Raw genomic sequence first — 14,077 nt, 5'->3', positions numbered from 1 at the left:
CATGCACCCCCCACTTTGCACAAAAACCGGTAAAAATGTAATATTCTGTAAACCAAAGGAATGCAATAAATGTTCATTACATCATAGGAGTTATGGCTGACTTGCAGCTGCGACCGTCTCCTGTCTCAGTAGACAGTATATCCAATTATCTGCACTGAATTATGCACTGATGTTCTGATATATACATATGTATGTACTGTGAAATTTTTAGTTTGTGGTTCAAGAAAAAGTGTACATAAGTTCGAGAGTCATCTGTAAGTTGGGGAGCACCTGTAATAATTAATTTGATTATAGATTGCCATAATATAGGCTAGAAATATACAAAATAAGTATATATAGAGTATACTTATAGAGTGAAATACACAGGAATTATAATTGTATGTATTATACATTGCACTGGTTATATCCAACATTCCTCAACAATGAAAAGTGTTCATAATTCTAGCCAGCTTTCATTTTCACTTTCATTTCATATTTATAATTGCACAATTTGGTACTTAAGGCTCATCACAGACATCCTTCCAGGTATAAGAGCTTGCTACATGGGAGTCTAAAATGCTGATGAAATTTATATTCAGGTCCTGCTTATGAGCCAAGTGGACCAAATTTCTGTGAAGTCAGTCCAGTATTTTGCAATGACTAAATTCTCTGCTTACACCTTCATGATAATGGGACTATTAGTAAACCTGGATATACCCTTCCCATGTACACATAAAAACAGGAAAAAACCCAGAAAAGCTGACACCATCATTTCCAGTACATTCCACTACTCTGCACCTACATATCAGAAGTGATCACCCTGGTGTAAGCCAGTGTAAGCAGGGTTCGCGGTATGGTGTTCACATTACACAGAAGAATGTTGCTCCTCTGTGCTACCAGACAATATGAGGTAGTAAATGACTGGTCATCCAGTGCCATACCATTACTTTGTTTATTGGAGACTTGAAGTGCCAAAACCCATGTTTAGTCCCCGGGGTAAAGCTCTGACGTCCCTACCACTTTTTTTGTCATCTGTCATGCAGTATGACATGTCTTTTGAGGTTATAATTGGTGTCATGGCAAGATCCAGTATTCCTTATACAGGGTGTCTCAAAAATACACAGCATAATTTCAGGAATGAGTTCCTCATACGTAGATAATAAAAATATTTTATATCAACATAGTTCCGGAAATGCTTGGTTTCCGAGTTTTGAAAGTCTGTCTATGACACTTAACCGTTCACACCACCTTATAGTAATTGTTCAAAATGTCCACCTTCTGCCTGAATACAGGCCTCACATCGATGTCTCATGGACTTGTGAGGACGATGCCAAATTCCTGGCATGTTTCATATTGTCTCACAACCTGCCACAATTCTATTGTGGAGAGTTTCCACATCAGCTACCGGAGTCGAATACACCAATGACTTTAAATGGCCCCACAAGAAGAAATCTAGTGGATTTAAATCAGTGAGTGTGGAGGCCAGGCAGTTGGTCCATCTCCACCTATCCACCGACCAGGAAACCTTTGATTCAGGTAATTGCGGGCTAGGTGGCTGAAATGTGCGGGAAAATCATTGTGCATGAAGTGTGCTTGTTGACGATTGATCAGTGGCATTTCATCTAAGAAATCAGGCATGTTGTTTTCCAGAAAGTTTCTGTACGCCTGCCCTGTGAGTTTGTTTGGAAGTACATCACCAAAAACACCTGCCCAGATGTTGAGGCTGAACCACTGTTGGTGATGTGATGGAAGAATTCCATGTGGGTTTTCCTCAACCCATACATGCTGATTGTGAAAGTTTTGGATTCTGTCTCGTGTGAACTGTGTTTCATCTATGAATATCACTAAGGCAGGAAAGTGAGGAGTTGTATCACATTGCTACAAGAACCACTGGCAGAACATTACTCATGCAGGGTAATCTGCTGGTGACAAGGCCTGTACCTGTTGCAGATGTAAGGATACAATTGGTGTTCTTGCAACACTCTCAAAATAGTCGAACATTGAACAGCCAGTTGCATTGCTATTCTGCGTGTGCTGATTCCAGGAGTGGCATGCACAACATCCAAAATCTCCTCCTCTACTTCAGGAGTCGTAGACCTTGGTCGTCCTCTGTTGGCAGCACGAGGTGTAAAGGTCCCATGTACACAAAGGTGGCGATGGATACCTTCAAACGTTTTCCTGTCTGTACATCTTTGTTCTGGGAACCTTTCGTGGTATAAATAATGAGCCTCCAGAGCATTGCTGTCTGCCAAACCGTACATAAAGTGCATATCTGCTTGCTCCTGATTTGAGTACATGGTTCGGAATGGAAAACCACCAGATTCTGTCAGTACCTTGTGATGAAAGAAATCACCTGCAAGAGATAAAACATTCCAGTTAATAACTCGGGAACCAAGCATTTCCGGAACTATGTTGATATAAAATATTTTTATTGTCTACATATGAGGAACTTATTCCTGAAGTTATGCCGTGTATTTTTGAGACACTCTGTATTTCCCTATACTCCCAGTAACACAGTGTTTTTTGGTAATTCTTTCCAAGACCTCGGAAGTTTAAATTTTTGTTATATAACTAAACTATTTATCTCTCTAAAAGATCATTTTTATAATGGAGTGCTCCCCTTTCATCATTATCACATGTTATGTTATAAGAATCAATTTTGAATGGCTTTGTTGATATTTTTCTAAAGAACATTTCTGGAGGTCACAACCATAAAGCAATTTGCACTTTCTGGTTTATTGGGCTTTTCTGTTAGTGCATCTAATTATAAATGGATAGTAAACTCAATCTTATTGCATTTGCAATAATCCCGATAACTGGAATTGTGTGAGATTTTATGTCATTACGGTGAAATGTGTTCCTCTTCTATAAATCTTCAACAATATAAGAAACAAATAAATTTTCAGAATCTTCTCTTCATTCCTATTTACTTATTACAATGATGAAGGGAAAGTGACCAACGGAAAGTGCAAGTGGTGGCAGTGCTAGGAAACCAAACAAAATTGATTTAGAAATGAAAATGAAAATGATTAAGAAGTGAGAAGCAGGACAAAGTTTGTCATCTATTGCATGGGAATTAGGTCTCGCTGCTTCAACAGTGAATGCTATTTCAAAGGACAGTGTACATATAAAAGAACATGTTAAAGGATCAATGCATTTAAGATCAACAGTGATCACAAAATAGTGTTCAAGTGCTATATAGAAAATGGAAAAGCTATTAATAATATGGATGGAAAATCTGATTCAGAAGCGAGTGCCCTTGAGTCTAATGGCCATTCAAGCAAAAGCAACAAGTATTTATGAAGATATTAAGAATAAGTACGGCGAATCCCAAGTCAAGTTTGTGGCAAGCAATGGGTGGTTTAATAGCTTCGAGCATCATGCTGGTTTCCACAATGTTCAATGTTAAAGTATGCAGTGAAGTCGCCAGTGCTTATTCTGCAGCAGCAGAGAAATTCTGTGATGTGTTCGAAAAAACCCCTTCTAAATTTCCACAGCCCTCAACCTCTGCAGCAACATACTTATCAGCTGGAGATGTTGATTCTGGCAACGATGCTCTAAAGGTAAAACTTGCCGACGTTATGCATGTCCCCTTCCTTTTTTTTTTTTTTTTTTTTGTAATTTTATAATTTTGAAATTTTTGTAATTGCACACTTTTGTAATTTTTCCTATGCATGAGAAAAAAAAAATTAATAAATAATTCTATATACATTTTCGTAAAACATTTATTTTTTTCTTCAATCAAATTCAGCAGGAATAGTTGCAAGTGCTACATAAGCATTTAGGGAAATTTCAACTTACGTAAAATCTGACTTAAGCAGAGTTCCACAGAATGCCTGAACTTATCATTTTCAACAGCTGAAAATGTTCTTTTCCAGTGCCAATATGGAAACATGTTTATTCTTCCACAGTGTCATTGCTGTTGAAGAGGACAAAGAAACTTACACACTTCAAAATTTTTTGCATCACATTCTAATTCATGAATAATTTTGACTATTTTCTGAAAATAGAGACACTTTCTTTTATTAGTAGACATGTTTCTGAAGGAAGGGGTCATTTCTAACTGATTTTATTTAAAATGACAGCAAAGTGATCTGCATACAAAGTTCTTAGATGTCCCATTGACAAAATTCTTAGAAGTCCCGAAATAAATTTATGGTTCAGTGAATACAAGACAATCTGTAAATAGGGTAATGTTATAAGTGGAACGCCAGTGCACTGTTGTATAGCCCCGTCCTTGAAAGGCCAAGGTCATAAATCGACCACTAATGACCAATGCAATGATGGTAGTCATAAAAGCTAAAGTCACCTTTTTCATTTTTGTCTATTCCAAGAATTGGGTTTTTTTGACTACCTGAGCAATTAAGAATTTTTGCATAGTTACCAAAATTTGTGCAGTATATCTGTGTAGTATGCTCATTATAACAGTGTATTGTATGGGAATACACATAAATTAAATCATTATGGCTTTTTGCTCGTTACAGCCTTGATCTCTTTATTTCCGTCCTTGTTATAACCTAGTTTGATTGTATATGGTTTTCCAAGAAATCGATGCATATTTTAACCAAGCATTAGGTGTATGATGAATGTTTATAGTTCACTATATATTAAAATATTACAAGAATTCCTTGAATAGATTCAATTTCAATAATTTAAATTATTACAATTTGTTGTAATAATTTACAACAAATTGTAAATTTGTTGTAAATTATTACAAATTTTTTCTCAAAATATTTTAAGATTTTGAAATATAGATAAAGAATAATAATTACAAATATTCTTTTTCTTACATTAGTTATAATGCCTGGGAATACTACAATAGGAATGCTGAATTGAAACAGGCAATTGATCAGATCAGCAATGGTTATTTTAGTCCTCATAATCCAGATCAATTTAAAGATATTACAAATGTTCTTTTAAATCATGACAGGTAGGAGTGAAAATATATAATTATATCACTCTAATTTCATCTTTAATAAAAATATCTATATTTTATGCACTGGAATAAGACAGAAATTTTGTAAGTTTTTTATGTATCAAAGAAGTTATTCTAGAAATAATTTTTTGTATATAAAGAAGCTCAGAATGCAGAAGAACCTATATGCTTAGCTTTAAGTTTGCCTGCAACACTTATTATATAAACAATATGGCCATATGGTAGTCAAAGGTTAAAAAAAGTAGAAAACATTTCATCTTAATATTAGATTTTATAAAAGCTTCCATTTAGTTAATTTTATTTTCCTGGTAAAATTATGTTACAAGAAGTGATGTCTTATTATTTCTTCTGAATTGCTACATGGTGAATTATTCTTGAAAATATTTCTTTAACATGCACTTCTGCACAAAATATGCAGTTTAAGAATATTTTTATTTGAAGACATACAGTTTGGCTATGCATTTATAAAAATTCTTTAAAACACGTTTCAGACAATTTATGCAGTTTTAATTGTTTTTGAATTATAAGAGGACCAACCAGTCAGTAAGTTCTGCACAGGTGTTCATAATTACATAGTTTATTAAATCTGAACAAAGTAAAATTATAAACCTTTAATGTAGTCTCCTACTTGGCAATAACAGTTTGCCATTATTGAGGAAAATGCCATCAGCCACTCCTTTTTCATAGTAAGAAAGTGTTATCTGTGCAGAATTATCCACAGTTATTTTGAGCTCATCTAAGGAGAATCTTGTTTCCCCTCAAGAGTTTCTTCAACACTGGAAATAAATCAAAATTTGGGAGAATGAAATCTAGACACTAGGCAGGAAGGGGATGGAGCAAAATCTCCCAGTTGTATTGCAACAGCTTGATCACTACATAGGCCTTGTGACAATGCATCTTGTCACAAGGCCTATGCATCTTGTCACTACATAGGCCTTGTGAAAAGATGCATTGTCATGCATAATCAATAGACTTCACTTTAACAGGTTATTATGGTGTTATTTTTATGTTATTATGGTGAAATGTGTTCCCCTTCTATAAATCTAAAACCATATAAAAAACATAAATAAATTTTCAGAATCTTCTCTTCATTCCTATTTACTTATTACAATGATGAAGGGAAAGTGACCAACGGAAAGTGCAAGTCTACAGGTCTGGCTGCTTCTTTTGTAGTGCAGGTCTCAAACATTTCCTTAGAATTTGAAACATAATATTATCTTCTGATCTTGTTGGACCTGATGAATGCAAGGAATATCTAAGGAAGTGTGGGCAGTAAAGACTATTTGTTTCATTTTGCTTTGCTTCTATTGAGATTTCTTGGGTTGTCGATGAAGATGACACCATTCAGCAGATTGTCATCTTAACTCAGATTTAAATAACTGTAACTGTATTTCATCAGTTGCCCTAATTAAATATAATCTTCTCTTTTACAGCTGGAAAAGAAATTTTTCATTTTCTGATAGAGTGCAGGCCACCCAGTGAGATGCTGCTTTTTATTTCTCCAAATATTTTATCAAGGTAGTATAACTTTACCATGGTTGATTGGCAATAACACATGCAATCTTATCACAAGTCAATCTGTTTTCTTGTAACAATTCTTAGATTTTTTTAATAATCTGTCAGTTGTAGCATGTGAAGTCCTTTCTGATTGAAGTTTGTCTTCAAAACTGGATTCACTTCTGAGATTTCTCTAGGTTAGTGGTTCTCAAACTTTCTGAGCCTATGCCTCCCTTGACCTGTAAAATTTTCCCTATGCCTCCCATGTAGCAAAACATCTATAATTGTGCAATTGTTTATTTTTAATTATGTTAATACAATAATTATTAATACATGAAATAATAATTGGGGTATTATTTTATTCTTAAAAAACATTAATGTGATGTTTGTGCTTGCTCTTTATTGTATAATTCATCAAAGCTAGGTGTCATTTTTGAAATGGCGACATGTATTTCTTTTTCAACATTTAATTTTGATCTGTACTTAGATTTAATAACTACCAATGCTGACAGCATTGGTAGTTGCAAATGGCACTAATATTTTCAAAATTTTATTGCTACATTCCCGGTATTTGTGTTCTGCTAAACACCAAAATTCATAATCAAAATAAACACCAAAATAACACGCGAAAATACCCAAACCAATCGCTCGTAGTAACTGAATCCCAAGAATATGGCCAGGGAACACAATATGTTCTCTTTGTCAAAAATACCCCAAATATTTTCTATAATTATTTACATTAACAATATAGATCAAATAGTAGTAGATATCTAATAGTAAAAAAAATCATTCTTAATACATAATTAATATTTGCCATGGAAATCTTACATAAACTATTTCATTGTCCACGATGCCCCTGGTAAATTATGCTCCTCCCCAGGGCATCATGTGCACAGTTTGAGAACTGCTGCTCTAGGTAATCTACAATTCCTTGCCTTTGCAAGGAAACGTCTTACAAAGAGAGGTTCATTTTACATGATTTGCCACATGCTATTTCAGTTTTCGCAAATGTTCTCTGCTCCTCCTTGGTGAAATCTGTATGGCTGTCATCACTTGGTATCACATTTATTGCTCATACTCTTCAACAGAGAATGTCATTTCAGCAAGTTTTTCAGTGTATATTCCCTAATATTCAACAAAAAAATTATATTTAAATACGATTTACACTATTTATACTTCAGAAAATATTGAGGACTCTGTACAGTGTATTGACTGACCCTTGTATGTTACCCAGTTTCATCTTGTGATAATTGTTTCTATTTTGCTCAGCAGTAGGATTATTCTTTTAGGTAGCACTGATTAATTATTAATTCTCATCTAGTTTTTATTATTTGAATATTGTTTCTTTGATGACAAACAACAACCTTCACAAGAAACAGGTTGTTGTTTTTATAACAAAAATTTATATTTTAAAACCTTCATGTTAAAGTGAGGACATCTATTTCTGTGCAAGATAAATTATCCTATCTTATAATCCACAGCAGCAAGTAGCCATTCACCTGTCTCCAGGCTATAAAAAATAAAACCTTATCTGTTATTTTTTGTTTGTTTAATAGCAATTTCTGTACAATATGATTATAGAATACATATGATTTATAGAGTACATACAAGTATTTTGAAAACTAATAATTGATCAGTCATGTACAGGGTGAGCAAAAAGTCAGGAGTAGACATTAAAAAAATCTTGAAAAATGTTACTTTAGAAAAACTACCTCTTTTTTATTGTTTGTTGTAGTAAAAAAGTAAAGTTTTATATGCATCATTGCTAAAATAATAACCCAAGAGAGAATACATATGATTTATAGAGTACATTTATAGAGTACTTGTATAAAACTTGATTACAAACATTAAGTGTGATAGCTATATTAAGAAAATGGCTTAAGCATTCTGATCCATCTCATTCTTAAAACATGCTATCCATCAAATAATTAAGGATTTTTGAGGGGACAGAAGTGTTGATAATTTTCCTAGAAGTGGAAAACCACATTCAGCTTGAACAGAAAATAATGTTATGCATGTTAAGCAAGCTCTGAATTAAAGCTGACAAAAATGTACACGAAAGCCAAAAATTCAGCAAGAAGAATTTTTAAAACTTCATATGAAAGGTTTAAATTTCAAATTGCATCATGCACTTAATAAGAATGATCCAGATAGGAGAGTTGAATTTGCAGAAAAGTTTCTCCACAGAAGTATCCTACCCTGAGTGGTAGACCATGCATGATTATCCACAATGACCTGATTATAAATAGCCTATTCTATTCAGTTATCAAAATGCAGTTACCGCATAACTAACACCACCTCCAACAGGGATAGATATCTTTCCTGCGTAGTATCTACCCTTATTCTTGCATTCCTTCAGGATAATCCAAGCCAGAAAATTTCACTGGTTATATACATTACACTCAGATAAACTCCACAGTGTGACCAACCTCTTTTCATTAACTCTGAAACCTCCCCCCTCCAAACAACTGCCTATGCACCATTGAACTAACTCTATCAATGACCAAACCGTCTTTCACAACTTTAATAGTAGCAGTAGTAGGAGATTATTCAAGATGAGCTCATCATCCTGAGCAGAGCCTCCAATACAAAACCTTAATTCTTAGTACAAAACCTTGGTACAAAACATCACTGACCTGCAGATCAAGGGTAATCTATCTTTAAAGCTATTGCAACAAGGGACTTAATAACACACAATGATGGGGGTAATTGTGCAGGCAGATATGAAGTTTTCTGAGCAGTGCAGACAGTCTGCAAGAGTAGCTCATAGTGTCTTGTCAATGATATACAGGAATTTTTCTAGCAGGGATAAGGAGGTGATTATTCCCTTATATAAGGCAATGGTCAGGTTATCCCCTTATATATAAGGCAATGCTTGAGTACTATATACAGGTCTGGAGGACTCATTTTAAGAAAGATGTAGAGCTGTTAGAATAAGTACAGAGAAGGGTAACAAGATTAGTGAATGGAACAAAGGGTTGCTCCTACGAAGAAAGGCTTAAATTTTGCAAATTACAGTGTCGTGTCTGGAGACTAGGCACCTGCGAGGTGACCTGATTGAGGTGCTTAAAGCCTTGAATGGTTTGAGCATGCTCAATGCCGATGGAATTCTTCCTCTTGCTCAGAATAATCATTTGAGAGGGCATAAATTCAAATTGAAAAAAGACAGATGTAGGATAGATGTGCAAAAGTTTGCCTTTAGCCAACGGGTGGTTGGTTGGTGGAACAGACTTCCATCCTTTGTTGTGGAAGTTGATAGCCTAAATAAATTTAAGGCTGAGCTGGACAGGTACTTGGAACAAACAGAGGGGCGAAATGGGAGCATTTTTTATTTTTGGCTGATGCTGCATAAGCTTGCTTTCTTGCATCATATGCCTCTACTAATGCTAATGCTAAAAAGATGGGACAACCTGTGTTAAAGATGAAAGTGTAGCTCTTCAGGGTCTCCATGATGATTGCTCCCTCCCTACATATCAACTTTTCAGTTAAGTAAGGAGGGTCACTGCAAAATTAGCAATAATTTCTGGAAAATAATTTACAAAAACCTTGAAATTACTGCCGACATGTAATTTGGTAGAAAACTTGGCTTGATATAGCCAAGTGGACAAATATGCAGTGCATGTGCATTAAGTTGATTGTGATTCAAGCCCATGTGGCTGCTAAATATGTTAAAATGATCAGTTTTACACTCCTCTGACTATGTAGTCATGTCACAGTATAAATAAGAAACAGATGGGTGGGGAGCAACATCATAATTTTCGATTGGGCAGATTACGATGTCAATACAATGACTATTTTGGAAGATAAAGAAATTTAGTAAAAACCAAACTTAAACAACTTTTGTGTAATAAGGAAATAAATGACAATCCTATCTCAGCAATCTTAGCCTCAACAACTCCAAACTTACATTTGTCTTTGGTAATATTAAAACACTCAAAGAAGGCCTTCCAGTTTGACCTATAGTCAGTGGAAAATTCCTTCCGGGATGGGTTGGGGGGGTACGAGTTATGTTATGTTATTTGGTTTTTAGGAGCATTAGCAACTAAGGCCATATTGCGCCGGGGATGTGTGGTGGTCATTCCCTGACCTCCGCATATGTCTCAAAAATATAAGGCATAACTTCAGGAATGAGTTCCTCATATGTAGATAATAAAAATATTTTATATCAACATAGTTCCGGAAATGCTTGGTTCCCGAGTTATTAACTATCTCCCGCAGGCGATTTCCTTCGTCAAAAGGTACTGACAGAATCTGGTGGTTTTCCATTCCGACCATGTACTCAAATCAGGAGGAAGTGGATATACACTTTATGTACAGTTTGGCAGACGGCAATGCTCTGGAGGCTCGTCGTTTGTACCATGAAAGGTTCCCAGAACGAAGATGTCCAGACAGGAAAACATCTGAAGGTATCCATCGCCGCCTTTGTGAACAAGGGACCTTTACACCTCATGCTGCCGACAGAGGACAACATCCAAAATCTCCTCCTCCTCTACTTCAGGAGTCATAGATCTTGATTGTCCTCTGTCGGCAGCAAGAGGTGTAGAGGTCCCATGTTCACAAAGGCGGCGGTGGATACCTTCAAACGTTTTCCTGTCTGGACATCTTCGGTCTGGGAACCTTTCATGGTACAAATAACGAGCCTCCAGAGCATTGCCGTCTGCCAAACTGTACATAAAGTGCATATCCGCTTGCTCCTGATTTGAGTACATGGTCGGAATGGAAATGGAAAACCACCAGATTCTGTCAGTACCTTGTGATGAAGGAAATCACCTGCAGGAGATAACACATTCCGGTTAATAACTCGGGAATCAAGCATTTCTGGAACTATTTTTATTGTCTACATATGAGGAACTCATTCCTGAAGTTATGCCATGTATTTTTGAGACACCCTGTATATATATATATATTTTTTTTTTTTTTTTTTTTGTTAAAACATTAAACCTGTCTTTATGTCACTAAACTTACTTGTAACCTGTAGAAAACTTCCTTTTTAGTGTAATGTTTGCACATGCTCACTCACTTATTATTCTCTGTATTTATGAAAAATAGTGAAAATTTTCCCAGTAAAGCTTGTAGTCTCACAAGACAGTTTTTCAAGATCAGTGGACATGTTAACCAATATAGTTGTATTTATTGAACAGCTGAGAACCTGCCATCCAAATTGAAAAGGAGTTAATTGAAAAGGGGAATTGTTGGATAATTGTTTTTTTAATGGAAATGTTACTTGGAGCTATGTATCAATATTATAAGATCTTTCTTATCCTACAATTGGTAGGATGGTGCTTTTGCACATTATTCCCTTAAAGTTAAGAAATTCCTAAATGAATAATTACCATGCAGGTGGATCGATGGTATCAGATTTTAACCCCCATATATTTTTTTCTGTGAGGCTTTTTAAAAGACCATGTCTATTCTATTTGACATAATTATTCGGAGACATTATGTGGGCACTAATTAAGCAATAGCTAACACCCGATGGTTTTTGAAAATGATTATGTTTCTATCCTCAGAGTGACTAGAGGATATGCAGGGGTTGCAGCATGTCTTTATATTGTTACCATGATCAGAGTGTTCACAACTGCACCCGAGAAACAAGTAACGCAAACGCCAAGAATTTAATATAAACAAATTATGTTTTTAGAATTGTGTGTATGAAAATTGTTCTTATAGAAGGAACCTATAAGAGTAAAAATAAGTGCTGAGAATTGTTGTTAGTTGTTGTTATTTGGTTTTTAGGAGCATTAGCAACTAAGGCCATATTGCTCCGGGATATGCGGTGGTCATTCCCTGACCTTTCCGCATCCTCCGTATTTGGTGGTGACGGGCTCGAACCACGGTCTAATCAAGAAGCGTGTGCTACGCACTGCTGCTCCTTCCCACCTGGCTACGGAGGCGCAAGTGCTGAGAAACACAATATTCTGTTGGAGAGATAAATCAACAGCAGCTACTAGAGAAAGTGGACTTGTTCTAAGCGAAAAAGAAAACAATATCGGGAAAACTTACAAATCTGAAATTCAGTAATCATAATGAAATTTTTAGAGTTAATTAAATCAGAATTGAAATAAATTTAAAAGAAAAAGGAATAATAATAATAATGATGATCATATTAAGAATATTAAAAAAGTTTCACATCCTTAGAACTGAATAAGAAAATTAAATAACAGTAATAATGGTGGTTAAAAGAATAAACAAATAAATGCCAAAGGGAAAATATAAATATGACACTACAAAAATCAAACTAGGAACTAACTTTCTTTAAACCAAAATAAAATTTAAATTTAAAATTTGAAGCTGTATTGTATACAAAGGTGCAAACAAATACCTGGTTAATTCAAACAAACTAAATTAAATCACCTGTGAAATTATTTATTATTATTATAATTTTTTTGAGATAACATTTTACACAAAAGGGATTTAACCAATATGGGCAATAGCTAAAGTTACTCATAGGCAAAAAAGAAAAAAAAAACCCACACATATGGTATTTAGTTTTTCTAAGGATACAAATCTTTAATAACTATGCTTCTCTTTAATTTTTTTTATTGAAAAGGGAAAAAAAATAAGAGTTTCTTCTTTAATGTAATTTGATTTTTTTTTTTTGAGTAATTGGTAATTTATTGCGTAAAACATTAGATAAAAATAAAAAAAAGAAAAGATTTATAATTATTAAAACTGAAAAACAGATTTTTTTTTTTTCTCTTCTTGTTCATGAGTAACTTTAGCCATTTCTTATAATGGGTTAAATCACTTATGTGTAAAATGTTAAGTAAAGCTGTGGTTAGTAAATAAAGTCTTTAACTCAAGCAAGAAAATTCAAACATTACACATCCTTAAAGTTGAAAAGTGTAAAAATTTGTGCTTTAATTAATTATCCTTTCAGTTAAGTTTTTTTGACTAAACTTATTTATCATTTTTAGGTTTTACTTGTTTGCTGACTTTGATTCTTACATTAGAAGCCAAGAAAGAGTTAGTGATATGTATACAGTAAGTACTGATTTAGCCACTTTTTAATAATAATATTCTTTATTTATATAAAAAGAGAGATACAGTATGCTACCCAGAGAAACCTTACATATTATAAATAAATCAATGAAAAACTAGCTTACAAGACATAAATACATTTGAAATTAAAAAAAAAATAATAATAAATAATAAGACATTGACAAATACATTGAGACATAAATAACTATATTCCCATACTAAATCACTTAAAAGCCATTAACTAACACCATCTCCAACATTTGGAGCACAACCAACAATGGTGGTGCTCCAAAATGTAGCAGAAATGGTGGATCACCTGACAGATGTCCAACTTTCTTTTTATTTATGGAAAATGTTTTGGGGTTTTTTTTTACATCTTTTTATTTTTGTTTATTACCCATGGTCACAAAACTTGCAAAGAAATTTTTGCCTCCAGTCCATGGGGACTTCCCCACGTGTGTGTTTGAAAATTCGCACACTTAATGGTCTTTTAAATTGGAAAAGGAAAGAGACTAAGAGACTGATGTTTCTATTTTATGTCTAAAACATTTTTTTATAATTTTCTGCAGAATGTGTTATTACAATTTATAATTTTTACAGAATTAATATATATATACATATATATTTTAATATGAAAGGTGTGAAAAGCATATATGTATCAGTAGCAAAAGTGTATTAACGATG

General features: G+C 34.2%; 1 protein-coding gene across 1 annotated transcript in view; it reads left to right on the top strand.

Annotated features, from left to right (window-relative positions):
* LOC150084884 (glycogen phosphorylase-like) overlaps positions 1–14,077 on the top strand; it is a 227,805-nt gene that overhangs the window by 180,721 nt on the left and 33,007 nt on the right. The window contains exons 16-17 of the mRNA XM_090376683.1: positions 4,775–4,909; positions 13,330–13,396. Of these exons, the coding sequence (XP_090232809.1) occupies positions 4,775–4,909; positions 13,330–13,396 (202 nt within the window). The remainder of the gene's footprint in view (positions 1–4,774; positions 4,910–13,329; positions 13,397–14,077) is intronic.

This window comes from Mastigoproctus giganteus, chromosome 6, assembly GCF_048544385.1.
Source record: "Mastigoproctus giganteus isolate SK-2022 chromosome 6, ASM4854438v1, whole genome shotgun sequence".
In the NCBI taxonomy this organism is placed as follows: Eukaryota; Metazoa; Arthropoda; class Arachnida; order Uropygi; family Thelyphonidae; genus Mastigoproctus; species Mastigoproctus giganteus.
The sequence above is the reverse complement of the archived record's forward strand: the minus strand, read 5'-3'. Positions and strand labels throughout refer to the sequence as shown.